We start from the raw sequence: 22,709 nt of genomic DNA, 5'->3' as shown, positions 1-22,709 counted from the left end.
ATAGGCAGTGTCGTTTACAGCACCAGCGGTTCAGCTGCTGTTAATGGTCGGACGTCATCTGACGATCACGTGACAGTGCTGATGCGCTGGACCCGGTCCGGCTTCTTGCATGTTTCAGGGTGTAACGAGGTGACGATTGTCAGCCTGAGCTGTCTGTCCCGGCTCAGGCAGCTGTGTGGGCTGAAGCTGTCCCGGCTTAGGCAGCTGTGTGGGCTGAAGCTGTCCCGACTCAGGCAGCTGTGTGGGCTGAAGCTGTCCCGACTCAGGCAGCTGTGTGGGCTGAAGCTGTCCCGGCTCAGGCAGCTGTGTGGGCTGAAGCTGTCCCGGCTTAGGCAGCTGTGTGGCTGAAGCTGTCCCGGCTTAGGCAGCTGTGTGGGCTGAAGCTGTCCCGGCTTAGGCAGCTGTGTGGGCTGAAGCTGTCCCGGCTTAGGCAGCTGTGTGGGCTGAAGCTGTCCCGGCTTAGGCAGCTGTGTGGGCTGAAGCTGTCCCGACTCAGGCAGCTGTGTGGGCTGAAGCTGTCCCGACTCAGGCAGCTGTGTGGGCTGAAGCTGTCCCGGCTCAGGCAGCTGTGTGGGCTGAAGCTGTCCTGCTCAGGCAGCTGTGTGGGCTGAAGCTGTCCCGGCTTAGGCAGCTGTGTGGGCTGAAGCTGTCCCGGCTCAGGCAGCTGTGTGGGCTAAAGCTGTCCCCGGCTTAGGCAGCTGTGTGGGCTGAAGCTGTCCCGGCTTAGGCAGCTGTGCGGGCTAAAGCTGTCCCGACTCAGGCAGCTGTGTGGGCTAAAGCTGTCCCGGCTCAGGCAGCTGTGTGGGCTGAAGCTGTCCCGACTCAGGCAGCTGTGTGGGCTGAAGCTGTCCCGGCTCAGGCAGCTGTGTGGGCTGAACCTGTCCTGTCTGTGGAGTATAACGGACGCCACATTGGACCGACTACACGGGCCCAGGCTGAGGATTCTGGGCCTGCACGAGTGCCGGTCTTGTTCAACAGATGGTGTCCACGATGAGCTCACCGGTGGAGGACGTGACGAAGGCGATTAGACAAGGAACATTCGAACTGGCGACGTTTCACGTAGCCTGGACACCCTAGGAGGTCGCTTGTTATTGTTTAGCTCTCGGCGTGTTTCAGAGGCCCAGCCGTGTGTGCCCACCCGAGCCCAGTCGAGGCAGCTGATATGTGACCTCGATCAGTAGTCTAAGCCTGACCAAAGACGGGCCGGTGTTGAACGGCCGGTGAACTGCAGCCTTAATGAACCAGGCTGTGCCCTCGCCTGCGGTGTGCTCGCCCTGTCCCCTCCGCGTCCCCACCCCCTCGTAGGTGTGACCTTATCCCGGCCCATACCGGCCACCGCGGGGTCTGCTCCTCTAGAGCTGAGCTCGCCACGAGGCAGCATTTGTGTGTTCCGCTCCCAGGGCCGTCACGTAGTGCAAGCGCCAGGTCTCCGGGGCGTTACGGCTGGTTACGGGACAAAAAGTCGAAAACAAAAAATCAAAGGACACCAAATCAAATAGCAAAAAGTCAAACAGGATCAAAGTCAAATGCCAACAAAGCAAACAGACAAGAAGTCAAAAGGACAAAAAAACAATTGGCAAAAATTCCAAAGGATAAAGGTCAAATACAAGGAGTCAAGCAGCCAAAAACTCAAAAAAGGCAAAAAGCAAAACAGGTAAAAATCAAATGTGTGCAAGTCAAAAATGATAAAAGCCAAAATTCAAACTCAAATCACAAAGTCATAAGAGGACAACGCGTAAAAAACAACGGCAGAACAAGCTATCAAAATCAGTTCCCTGGATTTAACATGGCTTCAAAGCACACCGAAGGCCTCTGGTCAGGCGTTCACAGGGAGGGCTAAGGTGGGGGGGGGGGGGGGGGGGCGGATGAAGAACCCGCCCAGCTCAGCCAGTTGGAATAAGCCATTTATCGGCTCTGTAACTCCGCAAAAGGGGCATAGGCCGGTTTCCAGCATTAGATAGAAAAAGGGCCCCCTCGCGTGATGGAAGTGCAGGGACGTAGTGTCCCAAATTTATTGGGGGGGGGGGGAGGGGCTGAACAGTGAAAGATGACCCAACCTTCCCCAAAATATACCAACAAAATGCGTCTCCCCAGATGTGGCCCACTTCCTTCCCTATGCTTGGGGGACTGAAGCCCAAATGGGGAGGGGGGGGGGGGGCTGAAACTTCTCCCCAGCGGAATTGAAGACCTCACCCCTCGGAGGGTGTGTTAACCCCGGTTGTTTTTTTCGCAATGTGATGTCTTGTAGCTACGGAATAGGAAAATTCACCCCTGGGTAACTGTTTTAACTCACGATGCTTTTCGCGATGTGATGTCTTTTAGCTTCTCTGCCTTAGATCTCTTCAACTACAGCAAACCATGCCCATGACAGAACACTCCTCCGACGAGCGGTGCCACAGCTTGTCAGGCGGTTGCGGACACTCCGGACAAAATGGAGTGTCCTCGCAGAGAGTCCTGCTGGGCGAGGCTATCTAATGGGTCTCTCGAGTCTGGCGGGAAAAAGACAAGGGAACGCGCACAGTAACGTTCTTACCCTTCCCTATTCTATCTTCTCAGAAAAGTACCATGCCTATGTATGTCACGTTTCTCGGTTATGTTGGATTCTGGAAATGCATAGGTAACCTATGGAGCTCTAACTCCCTTTTGTTGATTTGCCGAGACCAATGAAAAAAAAACAATGTCAGACATAAGGTACCCACTAAAATTTGTAAACGGACTTTGTTGTTTGTATGCAGCCACTTTTGTGACTGGACAGGTTTGTGTCGCGAAAAACAACAGTTTCTATTAAAAGCGTTCCGCTGACTATATCAAGCCGTCCGATAGTGCTAAGGTTTTGATAATGTTATGGACAGAAATTGGAATGGGATGAGCTACTTGGTTTTCAATCGACTGTGTAAGTAGATATATCTGGTGTAAAAAGCCTCTGTCAAATTTACGAATTGATGCAGAAAGGGTCAGAAATACGAATTTGGACCTACTAGCTCAGTTACGTAGTTGGATAACTGCCTCCTTCTCCCTCCCTGTTGCGCCGTCACTGACTACACTTACAACGAAAGGGTCCCAGCAGGCATGCAGGGGATCATGCTGACAGAAAGGACGCCCAGCCTGAACGTAAATGAGACGCACAGGCCTCGTGACCGTATAGAACTCGTGGAGTTCCCTCGTGACCGTGTAGAACTCATGGAGTTCCCTGGATGTGAACTAGAGATGTCCCGCGCATTGGACGAGGATTTTTCGCTTGTTTGCCTCATGGCTACCAGGCACCTCTTTCCTTTTGATTTGATTTCCTTATGCTCTTCTTTCTCTTTTTACAAACAAGTGGGGGATGCTACAAAGGAGTGGGAGATGAGTCGGAAGCGTATTATTGCCGTAGTCTTTAGTCCTTTTAGCTTTCACCGCTGACACTTTATATTTTTCTCTAATCTTTTGACTTGCTACATTGGACTTTTACCTTTTATCTTCAAGCATTGGACTTTTGCCACTCATTTGGATTGTTTGTCCTTCGACTTTTTGCCTGTTGACTTGAATTCATGTGACGTTTATCCCCTTTGACCTTTTTACCCATTTAACTTGTACATTTTTGGCTTTTGCCATTTGGCTTTTTGTCCTTTTGACTTTTTGACTCTTCGCCTTTTTGACATTTGGCTTTTGTCCTGTTGCACTTCTTGCTCGGACAGGCTCTGACGTCACACCGGGCTCCCCACTGCGTCATCAATCCAGTTAGAGCCGGCTGCAGAGGGCGGCGCCCGCTTTACGGCGGCGGAAGCCTCGCAGGCCAACGTCTGCTGACGCTGGCGAACAGTTGATGGGGCGCGTGACGTACCACGGAGCACGTAGGTAGTGAGCCCTTTGTTCCGCCGTGTCTTGGGTGTCACCTGTGCCATGATGCAGGCTGGTGCTCGGCTGTTCGTCACTGACGGTACTGCGGTGATGGTGGTCTGACCTTGACCGGACCAGGTCCCTGGTAGACAGCCTGGTGCGCCAGCTGCCCCCGGACCGTGACGTCACACTCGAAGTACGTGGAAGGTGGATGTCGCGCCCGCTCTCCTCCGTGTCGACGGATGGAGCGAACTGAGCGTTCGTCGCTCTGCAAATGAAATAGTTGATTATGCGCACCGGGTCACTCATCGGAGGCTGGAATTGTCGCGCAAAGTCTGGTCCGACGGCTAAGCTCCGAGTCTGCTTGCTAAGCACTGAATGTACATTAAAAGTGCATTGCACCGTATCCTTGTCGGGGACATTTCAACCGGCACTGGTTGTGTGAAACATTCCACCAATGACAGGTATTTTTGAGCCCGCTATTTTGACCCACCGCCCTCTGACCCTCAAGATGTTGGATCGTTGTTGGTAACATCATGTACCGTTGCATCGCCTGGTTGACCGTGTTACCTTCCATTGTTACACTGCACGTCCGGCGGTCACTTGTTCATGTGGCGCCTGGGTTGCTACGGTAAGAAGACAGAGGCACGATCCAGTGCTGCGGTGACCGGTGTTCGTGCGAGGCAGCCATAAGTATCACACAGGCCAGAGTACGGCGACCCGACTCGGTCAGGTACGCCGCCACCGTCCGACACGCCACGGCCACGTGCCACCCCCCCCCCCCCCCCCCTCACCGACGCTCGTCCTCCTCTGCCGACGCCCGGTGACGCCACTTGCCTGCACGTGCTGCCGCCAGCTCGCGCGGTACGGCCGTGCTGTGTCGGCACGTGCTGCAGCTAGCTGGGGAGAGGAGTGCTTGAGCAGCGTGTCGGTGCAGCCGGAGCTGTGCGGCAGTTAGTTGCTGACAGGCGGCTTGCTGGCAAGGTCTAACTGCACCCCAGTCGGCCGCCAGCAGCACTGTGCCACCCCTGGATGGCGGGTGAGCCTGTGGCTGGCCAGTGCTTGGTCTGGACGCTCGTGTCACCGGCCCGTCTGCAGGCAATGGACTGCTGTCGCCTGTGCTGGCCTGCGGGCCGCCCGTCGGTCGCACGGGCACGGGAAGCGTGGCGGACAAGCCGGAGCTGTGATGACCGCACATCACCGAGCACCGCACACCTCCATCCCGTCCCACCGCCGGCTCTCCGACGCCACTGCTGCAGCCGTCGCACACATCTGACAATGCTGCAGTGACTGCTACATGGCGACAGTGCACACACGACAACGCTGGAGCAGCAGCGGGACGAGCCCGAGATCCGCAGCGCGTTAACTAGGCTGTTACCCTCCCCGAGGCTGTTGACCAATGGCCGTCCTGCTACGGATCGTCGACGCTCTGCTGTAGTCTCATTGGCTGAATTTTCAAAGAGCCCGCTGTCAGGCTTGATTTCATTGGTTTATTGTTGATATCAGGTCTCCTATTGGCTGATTTTAGAAACTTGGGACGATCCAGCGCGCGTTTGTAGCGGCGGTCCGTGGTCGCGGTCTTATCTTGGCGGTCAAGGCACAGTGCGTCCTATGCCGTGGGAGATAATAACGCCCCCCAACACAAGTGTAGCTTTTTCGCCTGAATGTGCGCGAGCAAAGTAGTACGATCAGTCGCTTGCTTTTTTATTCCGGTAATATGCTACACGCCGAACTATTTGAAGTTGCATCTACATGGCCAACACAGATATTGATGGTTTTACCGCATACTCACTGTCACTGTCTCTTTCTGTCGTATGGAGACTCGCCGTCTCATTACATATCCTTAGCTATAGCGCTGCCCCTACTCCGATAGAAATTACTGAGTTTAGATGGTGCGCTTTAGAGATTTTGAGGTTCTCAATAATTGCGTGGCCCGCAATCTAAGTTTGAAAACCCCATCCTCGCAAGAAAATTTCCCAGGAAAGGCCGGCTTACACCCGGAAGCCCGGCTTCAATTATCTGACGCGTTTTCGTTGTACTCAGTATTCCATGTGACGAACTCGTGCATGATGAAGTATTTAACGTGAATTATATGTCACTTAGTAGACTTCAGTATTAGCCATAAAATTACGGCCATTACTAGCATACACACGCTCATCCAGCCATAACTGTTCTCCTTCTGACTTCAGACACCCTCTGGCTTATACGCAAAGCGACACTTTCTCCGCGCCAAAAATGTGTTGCATGAAGTGGGCCAAAATGCGACCGTTACTATTAGCTCCAGTTCCAAACCTGGATCACCTTTGTCCATGATGTGCTATGTAGCAACGCGCCTAGACAATGCATCGATCAGTTCTGTTGTGAAAAATGACCACGAGGTGAACGCTGATGCCTGATTTAGCAACGTTTACCCAATCAAGTTTACCAAGATTACATCATCGACAAGCCGTTCGTTCATTTATCGGACGTGCCGAAACGTCCGAAAAAATGTCCCATTCAAATAAGCACTGCCATCACGCACATTTTCAAATCACCACGGGGTTAAATAGCCTGAACTTGCGCAGTCACTTACTAACGAACAAAACCGCTCGCATGTTCAACCACAATATCGGTTACATTGCAGAGCACCTAATAGATGGTGTGTGGAACTACCGAATACTGGCTCTCAGGGTGTCCTTTTTGCGCGATGAATTACAACAAATGTGCAAAGAGTAATATTCGTTCTAAAACGGGCAGGTAAGGTGGATGGAGATCCTGTTTTGCCGCCAACATTTTCCCTCAAGCTTTTAGACATTTAGACAAGTCCCTCACGCACACATCAAAGCCTACTTGTAGTGAATAAGTGCACCTTAAGCTGGCAGTGAGTTGCTGCATATTGGGTGACCTCTTGGCTTGTCAAGCGTGGTGTACTGTTCGTGAGCGCTGACGACAGGCCTGCCTTGTTACGGTCTGCCGTCCCGTTCGGGCCGTAACAAGTTGGCGTCGCCTGAGTGAGGCAACTTCTGCAACATTGGCCATCGACAAACACGCCCCTAAAATGATCCTTTGCATACTTCTGTGCATCAGCGAACGGGTTGTGCACCATACGTCGCGCCCACAGTGGGCTTCCCCGTTTCATGGCGCGGCATTCTACTCTTGTTCCAGATAATGAACAGCGAAGGAGGCTGGCGGCGGCGGCGACTGCGGTGATGCATTTTGAGGTATCGCTGCCGGGCCGCTGCAGTGGGGCATCAAGCGGCATCAAGTATGGCGAGCAGCCGACCAAGCCGTGGCGGCGGCCCGGCTGCCCGCCGCTGTCGCCTGCCGGCCGCCGGCCTGATCCCGCTGACAGCAGTGGAGCAATCGGATCCGGCGAGAACCCCCGCGCATCAGTGCCACTGGTGCCGGTCGGGCCAGGACGGGCTGATTCGGAGCGCGGTGTCGCTGGTGGAGGCGGCCTCGCTCTCGGCCAAGACGTGCGCCTCGTGCCGTATGCTGACCGACTTTGTGCAGTTGAAGGACGGCGACGTCGCGACACGGCACGGCGCAAACAGTGAGGTCGGCCAGGCTACACCGTGCTGAGTGTGCAGTAGCTGGTCGGTAGACGTAGTGCGGGCGCGGGATAACCCGGACGAGCTGCACCAGTGCCTGACGGGCCCGGGAGCCACCAGTTGGTCGGTATCGGCGATCGATGCCGGGCCGTCGGCCGCGCCCGGCCAGGCGGCGGCCGCGTCGGCGCCGGGCGGATCCTCAGCTTCGATGGTCGATCGAGTGATCGGGACATGCATTCGGCAGCTCAGTCAAGACAATCAGCCGACTAGCTTCTAAAGTTAAGCTCTATCGCCACTCGGTGCTAGACCCCTCCAAACACGGATATTCCAATGGCCGTATTTGTCTCAACCGTGAAGGCAATGCGACGAATGAGGCGGGGGTATTTGCTCGGCGTTCCTGTGATGTCACACATTTCAAGGAGACATCAAAATGGGCGGCGCGAAATAGGTAGGGTAAGGTCACGTGAGTCAAACTTGGAAACAAAAATATTTCAACTCTTTAAAAGGACATGGCTGTTAACTGTATGGGGTGACCTTGAAACAGGCTCTCAGCTAAAAAAACCGTACAGCTGTGTAATAGCCTATTTAGGTTAAAGCCGTAACAACGAAGTTGTAACGGTTAAAACGCAATCTTTAAAGTTGTTAATTCTCAATGCACACTTGCAATGAAAAACGAGGCGTTCCGGTACAAACTATACAGCCCCACGCCGAGTTTATTGCCTTCATATCTTATAATTACTTGACACTTGGCATACCAGGTCATCTTAATGTGACGATGATTTTTTTAGTTTGAACCGAGTAATGTCATATGGTCAACATGAAGATGTCGTGACCTTAAAATATCGAAGCATAAAAATCAGCAAACCAGAGGAGCCGATGTGATCCCATCCCGTGGACGTGATGTGAGACGAGGATGTGATCGGGGAGGGTACGACAAGGAAAAGAGTGATCAACGCAAAGCGAGTACATCAGAGAAGAACTGGTGCCAACTAACGCCATCACGCTGACATGCAAGGTGCCTGTACTACCTGAGCGGGTGTGGGTGGGGTGGAGGTCCACCCCGGTCCGCTGCTGGGGTGGAGTTCCACCCCGCTCCGCTGCTGGGGTGGAGGTCCACCCCGGTCCGCTGCTGGGGTGGAGCTCCACCCCGGTCCGCTGCTGGGGTGGAGCTTCATCACCCCGGTCCGCTGCTGGGGTGGAGCTCATCACCCCGGTCCGCTGCTGGGGTGGAGCTCCACCCCGGTCCGCTGCTGGGGTGGAGCTTCATCACCCCGGTCTGCTGCTGGGGTGGAGCCTCATCACCCCGGCCCGCTGCTGAGGTGGAGCTTCATCACCCTGGTCCGCTGCTGGGGTGGAGCCTCATCACCCCGGCCCGCTGCTGAGGTGGAGCTTCATCACCCTGGTCCGCTGCTGGGGTGGAGCCTCATCACCCCGGTCCGCTGCTGGGGTGGAGCCTCATCACCCCGGTCCGCTGCTGGGGTGGAGCTCCACCCCGGCCCGCTGCTGGGGTGGAGCCTCATCACCCCGGCCCGCTGCTGGGGTGGAGCCTCATCACCCCGGCCCGCTGCTGGGGTGGAGCTCCACCTCGGCCCGCTGAGACGTCCCATACCCGATGCGCAATAGACGTCGCGTGCGTCTATACTCCGACCACAGTGACTGGACGTTACATACAACGTACTATGTGCCAGATGTGGTAGCTCCCAAAACCTTGTTTCGGCATCCATTTCCATCTACATTCGCTACAGTGGAAAATCACACAATGCCACAATGGAAAACATCACACGAGATCCGTCACACACAATCCTTCGACGCGTTTGTCCTTGCCATGTATTCAGTTCCTCCGCCAGCACAATAGTGGTGGCGTGACGTCACCGGCCCCAGAAGCCGGGCTGTGCCCAGGGCGGCGGCGGCTGTTGCCTGGGGCCGCCGGTAGGTGGCACGCCGATCGGCGGCGGCGGCCGCGAGAAAGATGGCGGCGGTTGACCGAAAGGGCCCGGCGGAGGCACGTTGAACGCCGCGGGCGGCGGCGGCGGCGCGGTGTGGAAAGCTGGTGGCGGCCAGGTGGGTGGCGGCGTCGCACACCACGACTGTGGCGGGCCGCCGCTGGAGGGCGGCACAATTCGCGGTTTAATGTGGCGTCTGGCGGATCAAAATGCTCACCAACCGACGCCATGCTGGACGGGGAGGTGTGAAACGCACTGCGATCAGCCCAATAAAACGGAAACATTGAATAAGAACTATTGTTTACGGTGTCCATTCACAAAAGACAATTAAGTGGTGCATACCTCTATGAGTTTGTCACGAAAATACATCCCTTACGGAGAAACGATACAGCGGGACATTCCAAAATCCAGACGCTAGACGCAGATGAACTAGCTTAGAGCTCGCTTAAATTTAATCCGTGGGAAAGCATCACTACATCCATGAACTGTACGATCCTTCAATGCGTACGCTTCAGCACCCTTGACCACACCAGACATGGCCCACGAGCAGAAGAGCGCTGCCCAACACGAATATCAACACCAAAGGGCCACGAGAACACGCACTGACCTCAACACCGACAAAAAAAAAACAGGAGGATGCCTTCACGCACCTGGATGGAGGCCGGTGACCGTAGAAAGGGTTACGGGGCGGCGCCGGCATCCAGGGCGGGCGCGGCTGCGGCTGACCCCGACCGCGACCTCGACCCCGCGCGGGTCGGGGCGGCCCACCCTCCGACGATGACGCCGCCGCGGCCGGGGGCGCACCTCCCTGCAACTGATGTCATACGATGGAGGCTTTTCAATTGGTTAGGGTGCCTGCGGCGCACTAGCCAGCTCAGCCATCGAGGCGGGTCAGTCTGCCCTCATGCTGGCGGCAGCGACAGCTGCACACCGAACTTTTCGCCGCCACTAATGCCTGTGTGGATTATGAAACTGACGTGCACTCTACAAAATCAGCTGTTCCTGGAGAGCCCAAGAGCATATCCATCGATCAATAAATACCTGTACTGAGACTGTCTGAAAATAACTACTTCATTCGCACAACATGATACACGTGATATGGCCGTGTATACTGTCACTGCGGCGCATGTGTTGGGGGACACATCATATTCGCCTTCAGAGGCGCCCAGCGCTTCAGGCGTCAAGAGGTGAACTTCACAGCTGAACGACACAAACACTTTTAGAGGCGCCCAGCTAAAAACGCGCACGTGAGTTTTACGTCACAGTTTCTTCTTCTTTTTTGACAGCTACGCGTGACAGTCCTGGGAGCTCAACGCCAGATAACTCAACTTGGAACGACGTTCAAGCATCCACATACGCAGGCGGAGAGCAAACCCCGCCTGCCTCCCGATTGACTGAATCGATAGATGAGCGAACTGCTTAACCGGTGATTCAAATGCCACGGACACGCGACTAGTCAGGCCGGCACGGCAGTACCGGGCACGAACAGCCCCGACGGGGGAGGGGGAGGAGGCGGACAGCCAGACTCCTGCTTGCCGCGGTCATAGCTCTGCGCTGTGCCAGGTGGGAGCAGAACATCTCACTCAGTACCGAGGCCGTGTGCCGAGTCACCGAGTCACCGAGTATAAGTCAGGACGAATGAGATCGCATCCACTCTTTCCAAGTCACGCTAAGGAGTTACTGGAAATCCAAGGATTTACTGGAAGTGAGTGTTTAGCAGAGGGGGGGGGGGGGGAGGGGGTCTTGTCGTGCCTCTGCGCCCAGCAGCAAAGCGTCACATTACAACGTACCGCGGGTAATTTCACTGACCCACCCGTCATCTTCCACTCGGCACCTAAAACACGCACAGATCACAAATCTGCGAGTCCACCAAAGTATCCGGGTCCCAGCTGTCCCAGCAGTCCTAGCGGCGCCATCGGTCCCATCGGCTCCATCGGTCCAAGCGGCCCCATCGGTCCCATCGGTCCCGACGGCCCCATCGGTCCCATCGGTCCCGGCGGGTATCGCCGTAACGCGCACACTCACCGGCCGCTTCCTGGCCTGGCGCCGGTGCGCCCGCTCCTCCTCGTCGTCGGAGAAGTCGCGGCAGTTCTCCGGCGGCTCATTGCAGTCCCACCAGCTGGCGTCCGAGCCCCGCAACCTGCGCAGAGCGCGCCGGGTCGCCGGAGGTCACACAAAGGTCGGCCTGGATCACGCTCGACAGACGGCTGTCGGCGAGCGGCGCCGGGCCACACGCGTCCGGGTCCCGACAAAAACGCCGCCATTGTGTGAGGACCCCGTACAGACTGAGCTCAAGCACCGAGAATGCCGACGCACTTGCGCGACGGAATTTCTCGCGGTTTTCCAACATTTTGAGGTAATTTGCTGAAAAGTACCACGCACCGGCATACAGCGAGAAGCGGTGTAAGTCTTGACCATTTGAGGTTACTGCCCAGCCCAAGTTTGAGCGGAGAGAGGGTAAAATCCGGGCGAAATATGTCATTGGTGCATTTCATGGATGAGCTTATTCATTTATCCACGCTCAGCAGTATCGTGTTGGATTGCAGCGCTGCACCCCTAAGCAGGCGACTGGGGTTAAACGACGTCATCACATCACTGAAACATAATTACGTAATTTGTCCATTGGATTAGCAAGGAACATACGCCACGTAGATACCACTGAGGTTAAGCGATGTCATCACATCACTGAGACGTAATCACGTAAGTTGTTCATTGCATTAGCGAGGAGCGTAAGTCACATAGATAAGACCGTAGTAATAGCCTTATTCCTCGGAGAAAAACAAGGACTATGGAGACAGTTAGGTTCATAGTTTAGCAACATGACTTCATCGAAACAATAGAAGTGGCATATATGCACAGCCTCAGACATACAAAGAGCAAATCACACATTCCAAGGCAGTGCTCGTGGCGGGCAACATCACTTGTTTAAATCAAAGTCCAACCGCAACCACGCATTTTGAAAACGGTGCCCCGGGTGAGCATCGAACTCACGGCCTCCAGACTGAGACTGACGCGCTGCCGTCAACAGCGCAAGCGGCATATATTAACGACCCGTGAAATACCAACAGCAAACCCGACGTTCCGACGCAACGCTCACGGTTACAGCAACAACGTTTCTTTAAATGAAAATTCATCGCACCCTGAAATTTTGAAAATTGTGCCCCGGGTGAGGATCGAACTCACGGCCTTCAGATTATGAGACTGACGCGCTGCCTACTGCGCTACCGAGGCGGCTGGGAAATCGAGCCGACAAGTAAAAACGCCCAGAAACTGGTTGTTACGCGCCAGCCAGGAACAAACGTGCGTGTGAACTTCGATTGTAAACATGAACATGCATTCAGTTAACCTACAAGCCCTTGGAATATCATTTACTGAAAATAAAACGAGTAATAAGAATATGCCTTCACATGACTGTCGTGTGGTGTGGTGTGGTGTGGTGTGGTGTGGTGTGGTGCTGTACTGTGTGGTGCTGTACTGTGTGGTGCTGTACTGTGCTGTGCTGTGCTGTGCTGTGCTGTGCTGTGCTGTGCTGTGCTGTGATGTGCTGTGCCGTGCTGTGCTGTGGTAGCAGGGACAGATTAATGACAGCGCCACCCAGGGCTTGACAGGACGTGACAGGATGGAACGGCACACAGCGCCCCACCTCGGCTCGTCTTTTTCTGTGCAGTTCTGGTTGCCTCTGTCTCCATTCCAGCTCTGGTCTATATTATATATATGTATATCTGGTCTGGTCTGGTCTGGTCTGGTCTGGTCTGGTCTGGTTTGGTTTGGTCAGGTTTGGTCAGGTCAGGTCAGGTCAAATCTACTCGGACCCACTCCGGTCTAGTCCAGTGCGGTCCGGTCTGGTCAGGTCGGGCCTGAACAGTTCTGGTCTGGCTCGGCTTAGTCTGGTCTGTTCTGGTCCTGCCACGAACATATTTGTTCTGTCCCATCCTTCCTCCTACCCCGTCAGTTTTCCGCATTCAATCAGGTCCAGCACTGTCCCAGCCGTCCCTGTCCTGGCCCAGTTGCACCATTGTCCCTGACCAAGAAGTACCGTTGTCCCTGGCACAGTTGTACCGACCTGGCTTCCCCCCGGTACCTTTAGTCCGCAACAACACAGTTGCGGCTCCGTGGCAGAAGCAAACGGGTCAAGAGTGATTCCACCTATCGCCAAAAAACGCTCCTTACTTACTTGCGCAGCGCCTCCACGAACACGTAATGGCTGTACTCGTCCGAGCCGGGGGCGTAGAACACGTCCGCGCCCACCTCTATCCCGAACTCGCGGATCTCCTGGAGGGCAGAACGAGAGCGGTCTCAGGCACGGCCATCTCAGCGGCATCATCGGGTGGGCGTCATCAGCGTCGGCAGCCTCGGGGCCGGTGGCTCTCTTCGAAGCTCCCGCAGACGTGCAGCTCATTCTCAGAAGCTGCTGATAGTCCTACGATAAGGCTATGGTCTTTGGAACCTTTCTGGTGCCAAAAATGGTAACGTCAAACGCCTTTTTTTGTTACTGTTGGTTTTTTCTTGGGGGAGGGGGAGGCAACTTACCGATTGCATTACATTTCGGACGCCAACGACAACAGAACTTAAAGCGAATTTTGAGCAAGATCGGGTCATTTCCGTACAGTGAGGACTTCCTCCAACGATTCTAGACGGCGCCACTGAAAGGCGCTATGCCTCTATGTGTAGTGACATAAAAACAAGGCCACTTTTGCATGCGGGGCTTTGGTGCAGGTGACCTAAACCCGCCCCCCCCCCCCCCTCACGGCAGGAGGATCACATCAGCTTAACGATATACCATGACCACGTCAACAAACGGCAGACCAGGACCACTCGCAGTCGGCGCGCGCTAAAGCTGCAGAACATCATCAGGACCAGCCACATTCGCTGACATGGATCTGTGGGGCAGGCACCGCGATCGCAGGCACCAGAGCCACGGTGAGACTGTCCTCTGTGCCTGTCAAATGACCCTGGTCTCATCAGCTCCAGCAGCTTCCTGTCACAACGCACGCGCTCACGCCTGCGCTCGCGGCAGGGACTTCCACCCTTGAAAGGACGGGCCACCAGGTGCCCGTTCGCAATACAACCCCCACAAGTAGCACCATTACGATGGCAAGCTTATACGGCGAGCGAGAGAAACACCGTTCACCCAGCCAATCACGCCCCTTCGGGGAAGAACTAAGCTGTCGTCAATGACTGGTAGAAGGAAATGTCTGTGGATTCAAATAAGAATGTTGGGAAGTTGAATTTGAATACAGGAGAGCAAACACGCCCTGTTACTGGCAGGAGTGTACCACGCATTTTCACTGGATATTGCACAAGTCACTCTCCACTTCCTTGCAGGCGTCTAGTCTGCCATTTCACCGGGGGCTAGCAATGCTTTACCAAAAAAGCACAAAAACGGCCTATCCTTGGAAAAATCCCCCAGGTAGACCTTAAACTGTTCACATAGGTAGGGCGGTAATAATAGCACCACTCCTCGGAGAAGAGGAGAATTCTGAAGAAACTCGGAACTCGTACACATCTGTCATAAATTACACCGCTGCGATTGTTAGTTTTTTTGGCAAGTAATGGCACGGGATTTAGGCCATGGAATTTTCAGAGACGTCTGGAAAGTTATACCAGAAAATAACTGCAAGATGTCTGTGCTGCAAGAGCAGATGCCCATGAATCATGGCATTGACACGTTTTACAGGCGACAGCAAAATACGACATTGACATAAGAGGCCCTGACGGGGAAGATTCCCGTTACCTAATCCACCCGCCATCCATGCGGCTGGGGTCATACCCGCCACCCATGGGGATGGGGTAATTCCCACCCGCTACCCATGGTGGCTACTCATCCATTATCCCTTCAACCCATTGTTTACCCAGTTCACCGGAGGCCTCAAAATGTCATCATGTAACATACAGCAACACAGCAGAGGGCATTGCAAGGCTCACTGGTCACGGTGGCGAACTTGTGTAGCGGGCCGTACATGCATGTCATCAACATCGCCCGGTCTCGCGTCATCATTGTATGCTAAAGCGTGACGTTAAAATGATAGACATGTACACTAGATGTCATGTTCCACCTGTAATTACTGTCCATTCTCACGTCCATGACTGACGCGTGACCTTCGGGACCTCCCACCTACTGGTTGTTTCAAAGGGCGTCCTTATCGGCTACGTTGTATGCCACACACACCAACGGCAGTTAAAAGGCCACAACATGACCTCATCGTTCACGTCGGTGACACACAGCAGGGCCAGAGGTGCAAAGAAAACTGTATGTCAGAACCCACAGTCCCGGCCATCTTTCAGAGAAAAAGACAAAATTTTCAGGATGGAATTCTTTAAAAGGTCAAGGATGTTACAAATGTAACAAAGGTCACAAGATCACGTGATCACGAAAAGACCGGGAGTGGTCATAATTATTTATCGCGGCAGCACCGGATCGTCCCAATTAATTTCTGGCTCATCTTTCTAGATAAGCCTCAATATTCGACGTCATATGTTGTGGCCCATATGACCTCGAGAAGTAAATGTCACTTGGATGTCGTATGGGGACATATGTGACCCTACGCGCGAGATTTCATCGACACCGGAGAGGTTACGGTGGGCACGACTGGCCTTGGTGCAGCCAAAAGCTCATTAGTATCAGGCAAGGTCCAGACTCTTCTCGTAAACACACGGCGAGTCTGGGTGGCATCCCATACCTCAGGCGCCTTCGTGTTATCTGCCAACCACGCTCGACCGAGCTCACCTCCCAACTTCCGCCTCCTGCTACGCTGCAAACACGAGCGCGCGCGAGCGAGACGTGTCATTTGACGTCACGAGTCCCGGTCTACGAGAACCCGCGCGCCGGTGGCACGCGGGCTCCGTGAGTGCAGCTACCTCTGGGCTGTTGAAGCGCACGCAGTAGGCGGCGTGGTGGACCGGCCCCATGACGTCATAGACGCGGCCGAGAGGGCGGCGGCCGCTCTCGAGGAACAGCACCGAGTCGATGTCGAGCGGCGGCGAGCCGGGAGTCGACTGTACCACCACTGGTGACAGGAGATACAGTCAGACCGCTGGTGACAGGGGATACAGCCAGACTATTGGTGCAGATATACAGATCACTGGTGGTGGGAACCTCTGTCAACCTAGTCAAACCTCTGGTGGTGGGAATACAGTCAAACCTCTGGTGGTGGGAAAACAGTCAAACTTCCGGTGGTGGGAATACAATAAAACCTGTCGTGGTGGGAATACAGTCAGACCACTGGTAGGGGATACAGTCGGACCGCTGGTGGGGACACAGTCGGACCACTGGTGGGGACACAGTGGGACCACTGGTGGGGATGCAGTCGGACCGCTGGTGGGGACACAGTCGGACCACTGGTGGGGACACAGTCGGACCACTGGTGGGGACACAGTCGGACCGCTAGTGGGGATACAGTCGGACCGCTGGTGGGGACACAGTCGGACCGCTGGTGGGACACAGTCGGACCACCGCACTGGTGAAGTGGAGAGGTGCTGCTAGTGAAGAGGACACGAGACCAAATGTCATGGCGAAACAGGCAGATCTGAGGTCATAACACCAGTAAACTGAAGACGTCGTTCCCTGAGCCTTGTGTGCGACCGGTTCAACCTTCCTCCCGCCCATCACCCTGGCCGATCTAGCCAAACCAAGTGACAGTCTGTGATTCCTCAGCCAGTGAAGGCGCAGCAACATCGGTGAAAAGTCCATCCATGCAGGTGTCCAAATAAAACGATCGATGACAAAATAAGAAGACAAACTGTATCGCTACCAGCGGGGCCAATGCCCCTGGGCTTTAGGCTACATTCAGTCGGGCCGAACACAGCACTGGTTCAAACACAGCGACGGCTATTCTGCCCACATCTTCAGATTCATCGCACTCTGTAGCAGCCAAAACCCGCGTGCAGTTTTATAGATTCGGTGGCATAATCAGGGAGAGCGTCCAAGTGAAGTGCAACGAAAGATCAGGTAACCTCAACACACTTTACATCAGAGAGAAAAAGCTATCTGAATTGCAGACCGTTTTCTGTTCAGAGAGGTCGACTCCAGGCCGGTATCGCTCTGTGAGCGGACTCGGCGCATCCCGTCCAGACAGCATATGGTCGTGACAAACCCCTACTTAATCTTTTTCCGCAGAGATGAACATCAAATTGATTATGCCAGAGGCTCGGAATAAGTCACAGAAGGCGTCCTGCGCGTGACGTTCGCAGCGAAGACAACTGTACTGCGAGATGGTCGATTGCGACATGTCGTTTCAATCGATTGCGTCATTCTTGACGCAAGCGATTACTGCGATCACCAATGAACCCATGCTTTAGCCCCGGCGAGAGCTAGGCTAGTGAAGCTCACAGGTGAGGGACACTGTATCGGGGTAGTTCCTTCCGTCAGGCTCTATGACAACGGTAATGGAAATGACGCCGAACACGTGGCAGAAGATAGAAACTTGCCGTGTGGAGATCACGCACATCTCACAGACGACAAAACCACACAGACAAGCAACATAACTGAGTTCAATACAACTCAGTGACGCCAAAAACAACACAGGATAAGCGGCACACCGCAAGGGCTTGGTTTTGTACAATAAGTGCAAGACGGCACAGCCTACCACTGAAAGCATATGGGGGGGGGGGGGGGGATAAGGATTCATCAGACCAGGACCACCGCCGATTATCAGGTCACCAACGCATAGGAACAACATCACATAGGAACAACCCACCAACTGAGCGCCACGCAGGAACAACAGCCCACCAAACCAAGACCACCCAGCAAAAACAACCCACCGACTAAACACCATGCAGGAACAACAGCCCATCAACTGAACACCACCCAGGAACAACAACCCACCAAATGAGCACTACGCAGGAACAACAGCTCATCAAACCAAGACCACCAAGCAACAACAACCCACCAATCGAACGCTACGCATGGATCACAGCGCACCCACGCGAAACCTCGCGTGGAAAGCGGCCCACCAGCCGCGGCACGACGTTCGCCCGCCGCCGCCCGCGGGCCGGCCAAGCCGACTCTCACCGAGACACTCGACGACGCTGGCCACGGTGCCCACGCGCGTGCACTGCTCCTCCGGCAGCGAGATGCGCAGGTGCTCGATGGCCGGTAAGTCCAGCAGGCCTGTGACGTCAGAGAGCGACGTCACAGCGCGGCCAGGGCGGGCGAGGTGAGACGAAACGAGACGAGATAAGACAAGGCAAGGCAAGGCAAGACAAGACAAGACAAGACAAGACAAGACAAGGCAAGGCAAGGCAAGGCAGGCAAGGCAAGGCAAGGCAAGGCAAGGCAAGGCAAGGCAAGGCAAGGCAAGGCAAGGCAAGCAGGCCAGGGCAGGGCAGGGCAGGGCAGGGCAGGGCAGGGCAGGGCAGGAGGGTAGGGCAGGGCAGGGCAGGGCAGGGCAGGGCAAGACAAGACAAGACAAGACAAGACAAGACAAGACAAGACAAGACAAGACAAGACAAGGCGAGGCGAGGCGAGCGAGGCGGGCGCGAGAGGGGCGGGGCGGAGAGAAGGGCAAGGTGGGTAGGGTGGAAGGGCAAGGCGGGGTGGGGCGGAAGGGGCAAGGCGGGCGGGGCGGAAGGGGCGGAAGGAACAAGGCGGGAGGGGCGGGAGGGGCAGAGCAGGACAGGGCAGGGCGGGAGGGGAGGGTGCGGCACAGTGTTTGGGCGATGACGGGGTGTAGGTCGGTAACGCTAAATAATCAGGCATGATGCCGCGTGTTAAATTTGCAGGGTGGAGAAACAGAAGGGGTGTCAAAGTACACACAACGTTTTAGGGGATTGGGCCTGCCCAGAAAACCTCCTAGTCTTCTGTATATTGGAGCATGTACCAAATTATGTTATAACAGGTATTCACATAAAAAACAGTCTGATTCTATCATGGATGCAAACATGGGACAACGGCGTCCACCTTTTATATCGGCCATGAAATAAAATGGACATAAACAACATAGAGCTCATACACTGCCCATTGGATACTACCACAACAGGTAAAGCTTATACTTCTCTCCTGCCGGCCACCGGACAACAAACTTCACTGGCCCACCACCGAATGAAGCCTATCTGCGCTGTTCGCGGACAGACTGAATCCTGTCCGTGAACCGAAATCAGCCAGTAAGATCACTTGAACAGCGGCGTGTCTGCTGCAGCCGCCGCTGTCCTGCCAATGAGCACCTTCACCCCAGGGAACTTGCTAAGCCACCCTGGCCCGGGGGCAGAGTTGCTGAGCAACCATGGACCTACGGCAGGGTTGCTCAGCACTCGTCCCGAGGACAGAGTTGCTGAGAAGCTTAGGGCTTGAGCACTCACATAGTTCTCCTTTGGTCATGGGCCCGAAGACACGCCGAGCCTTGTCCTTCTCGCCTCCCTCCTCCTCCTCCTCCTCCTTCTCAGCGACCTCCTGGCCGTCCGAGTCGGAGCTCGAGTCGGAGTCGGAGCTCGAGTCCGAGTCGGACTCGGAGTCCTCCGAGCTGCCGGCCACGGGCGGTTGTTGTCGGGGCGCCTCCCGGCCAGCGATGGTAGAGTCGGGACGACAGCAGAGGATCACGTCTGAACACTGAGCCGGGAACGTGTGAGCGCCCATACCGTGCCTCCACCCCTGTCTCCACGACCCGCATGCGGTCTAATGGCAGTTGCTGCAGCGAGTGGATTGACACATACATCCCTGGCGGAAGTTGATAGAAGTGGCGCATTAACTTGCACCGATCACACTGTTCGCCGACATAGCATTAGATCAGGACAAGCCGACGAGCATCGGATATAAATAAATTCATAGAGTTTATACATCAACCAGCCAAATAACGCTTATCTGAAGACATTGCAGGCAAGTTCGTCGATTGTCGTTTATTTCACCCTATACTGTCGGCCACTTCCACCCCTTGAAAACCTATTCGTTTCCAAAGGCACGTCTCGTTACCGGTACCCCCTGTTCGCCCACTACCACGCATCTACACTACCACTCTCTCTCCACAGCCCCTGTAGCTCTTCCACCTCGCTCGCAGCTCCTTCCACCTCGCATTGCAAACCTTTCCACCTCACTTGCAGCCTTTTCACCCCTTTTCAGCCCCTTCCACCTCGCTTATAGCCCTTTCCACCCCGCTTGTGGCCGTTTGCCACCTCTCCTGCACCCCAATTTGTCTGCACCTGTTCCCACATAACCTAAACACTTTCCCACCTCCCAAGTGCCCCTCCCTACCTCCCCGGTCCCTCTGTCTCACCTCCTCCCGCATCGCGTTCCCTTGCCTGCACCCTCTATGATGCCTGCCCACCTGTGCCCACCACCGTCCTCACCTGTCAGCGGCGCCACGGACAGCGCGGCCGTCCTGCGTCCGCGGCGGTCCACCGCGGCGCCGGCGCCCCTCCGCCGAGCCCGCGCCCGTCCGGCCGGAGCACCACCACCCCGGCGCTCGTCTCCACGTCCTGGGGCGTGCCGGCGGCCGCCGCGGGCTCCACCGCGCCGGCGCCGTCCGTCGCGGGGGAGGTGAGCTCCACGGGATCTGTTCCACTGAGCGTGTTGTCCACTGCACTGGATGTGAGGTCCACGAGGTCCACTTTACCGGCAGTGCCGTGCGCTGTGCCGGAGACGACTTCCACGTGATCGCCTCCACCGCTAGCAAAGTCCATCTGGTCCACCCCATCGGCGGTAAGGTCCATGCGGTTCTCTGCGCCGGAAGTAAGGTCCACCATGGCCACGGAAACCGGGCTGTCTCTCCGCTGCTGCATAGGATCCGCAGCGGACACCGGGTCCACAGCGGACACCGGATCCGCAGCGGACGCTGGATCCACAGCGGACACCGGACCCACAGTGGACACCGGGTGGGCCAGATTCGTCGCGGGTCGGCCCGCCGCTACTGCTGCAACAGGTCCCAGAGGAGAGCACTGGTCAGTGAAGGCACGGCCATTATCAGACAGGCGACCGCGCCAAGACATGCGTTCGATGACTGCACCGCTGACTGCACCGCTGACTGCACCGCACCAAGAACCCACGCGCTCGAAGGCGGATCCCAGCGCACCATGCAGGCGGCACAATCCACTTCCGAGGGCGTGGGAGGCGGCGCGCGGCGTGGGAAGTCAGCTGGCCACTGGTGTTCTTACGGGAACGCATGGACCTCAGTGGACAGTCCTTCGGTGGAATGAACATCTGACCTGCGTGGAGAGTGCTGACAAATATTGGCGTGGAAATGCTATTGGCAGGCGAATTTAAGGGATGCGTTCCACAACTGTATTGGGTTTTAAGCTGAGATAGCCATTTTGAAGATCGTTCGGTGCAGTTAACAGCCCTGCCCTTCTAAGGATGAGCCTGTTCTGAACTAGGCGCCCGCGAAGTCGTGCAGACTAATTCGGTCACCCAGGCACGCATGAAACACGCCACAAGGATCAAGGAGAAGATAACAATATATTTAATGGCATTCCTTGCACAAAAGTGCAAGAAGCGTCACTAGAAACGCACGCCATAGAAACTTCACTCAAATGCTGCCACCATGTTGGCCATACGACGTTCAAGGTCAGTGAAAATATGATCTTTGCGTTAGTCGTGTCTGATGTACGTAAGCACGATCTCTGGAACCAAGGCCTTCAATTGGCTCTCAAACAACGCTACGCATTAAGCGCAGGTCTAAAAAACAAACCACGTTTCATGCTACATTATACAGGGAGTTGGACAGTGGTGCTAGTTATTACGGAAATAGGATACGTCGGCGAACACCCCCAAATTAAATACCTTAAGAATAGCATATAAATGAGCACGTGAATGCAAGTGTACATAAAATCACAGCTTAAGATGCAAATACACCACAAAAAGGGCCAGAAGACATGCAAATGAACTTTGTGTCCCGGGAACACCGCACACATTACCAGGACACCTCTCGAAAAGTTGCAGTATTGTAAGTGAGTCAGCCTGTCCGCTGGGGCAGCAATTGCGCACGGCCAGTTCTGCAGCCCTTCTGACGCCATAAACGGTTCTATGACGCAATGAAAAGATCACGTAGTGAGGGGTATATTTACCAAGTTGTGAAATTGTGTCATCTAAAGCAGTCTTTTAGGGCTCAAAAGCACACCAAAAATTACAATGAGCATATTTAATCGTATCTGGCGGTTGCCTCATTACCTTGAAATGTCGATTATCCCCTTGAACTGAAAAGTTACAAAATCCTGAGTTTTTGGAGACATGGTGATTCCAACAACTGCCACAACCTCATTGACCAATTGTGTCCTCCCCACATCCTCTATTGAACACTAAAGCAATTTTGTGAAATGGCATGGCATGATGTAACATTGTGCTGACTGGGCGCGAAACCCGACGCTCAACACCCCTCCCCTCACCTGGCGGCATCGGCTGCTGCTCCTCCTCCTCCTCCTCGTTGGATTCATCGCTGGAGCTGTACTCGACCAGCGCCATCTGACCGCCGTGGCCGGCAGCTGAACTGCCGCT

The 22,709-nt window shown here is 55.1% G+C and overlaps 1 protein-coding gene and 1 non-coding gene across 2 annotated transcripts in view; both read right to left on the bottom strand.

Annotated features, from left to right (window-relative positions):
• Positions 1-22,698, bottom strand: part of LOC119114571 (uncharacterized) — a 46,686-nt gene extending 23,988 nt beyond the window's left edge. Inside the window, exons 1-9 of the mRNA XM_037238663.1 lie at positions 22,601-22,698; positions 20,737-21,132; positions 20,548-20,569; positions 19,589-19,749; positions 18,303-18,401; positions 16,151-16,299; positions 13,467-13,564; positions 11,318-11,432; positions 9,943-10,106 (exon numbers count right to left, since the gene is read on the bottom strand). Coding sequence (XP_037094558.1) covers positions 9,943-10,106; positions 11,318-11,432; positions 13,467-13,564; positions 16,151-16,299; positions 18,303-18,401; positions 19,589-19,749; positions 20,548-20,569; positions 20,737-21,132; positions 22,601-22,676 — 1,280 coding nt within the window. The 5' untranslated portion in view covers positions 22,677-22,698. The remainder of the gene's footprint in view (positions 1-9,942; positions 10,107-11,317; positions 11,433-13,466; positions 13,565-16,150; positions 16,300-18,302; positions 18,402-19,588; positions 19,750-20,547; positions 20,570-20,736; positions 21,133-22,600) is intronic.
• On the bottom strand, positions 12,451-12,523 carry TRNAM-CAU (transfer RNA methionine (anticodon CAU)). Its single transcript has one exon. It is a non-coding gene; the product is annotated as a tRNA-Met (tRNA).
• Positions 22,699-22,709: the final 11 nt, after the last annotated feature.

Source organism: Pollicipes pollicipes, unplaced genomic scaffold, assembly GCF_011947565.3.
Source record: "Pollicipes pollicipes isolate AB1234 unplaced genomic scaffold, Ppol_2.1 Scaffold_1600;HRSCAF=1878_pilon_pilon_pilon, whole genome shotgun sequence".
Lineage (NCBI taxonomy): Eukaryota > Metazoa > Arthropoda > Thecostraca > Pollicipedomorpha > Pollicipedidae > Pollicipes > Pollicipes pollicipes.
Note: the sequence above shows the minus strand (reverse complement) of the source record. Positions and strands in the feature narration are given on the sequence as shown.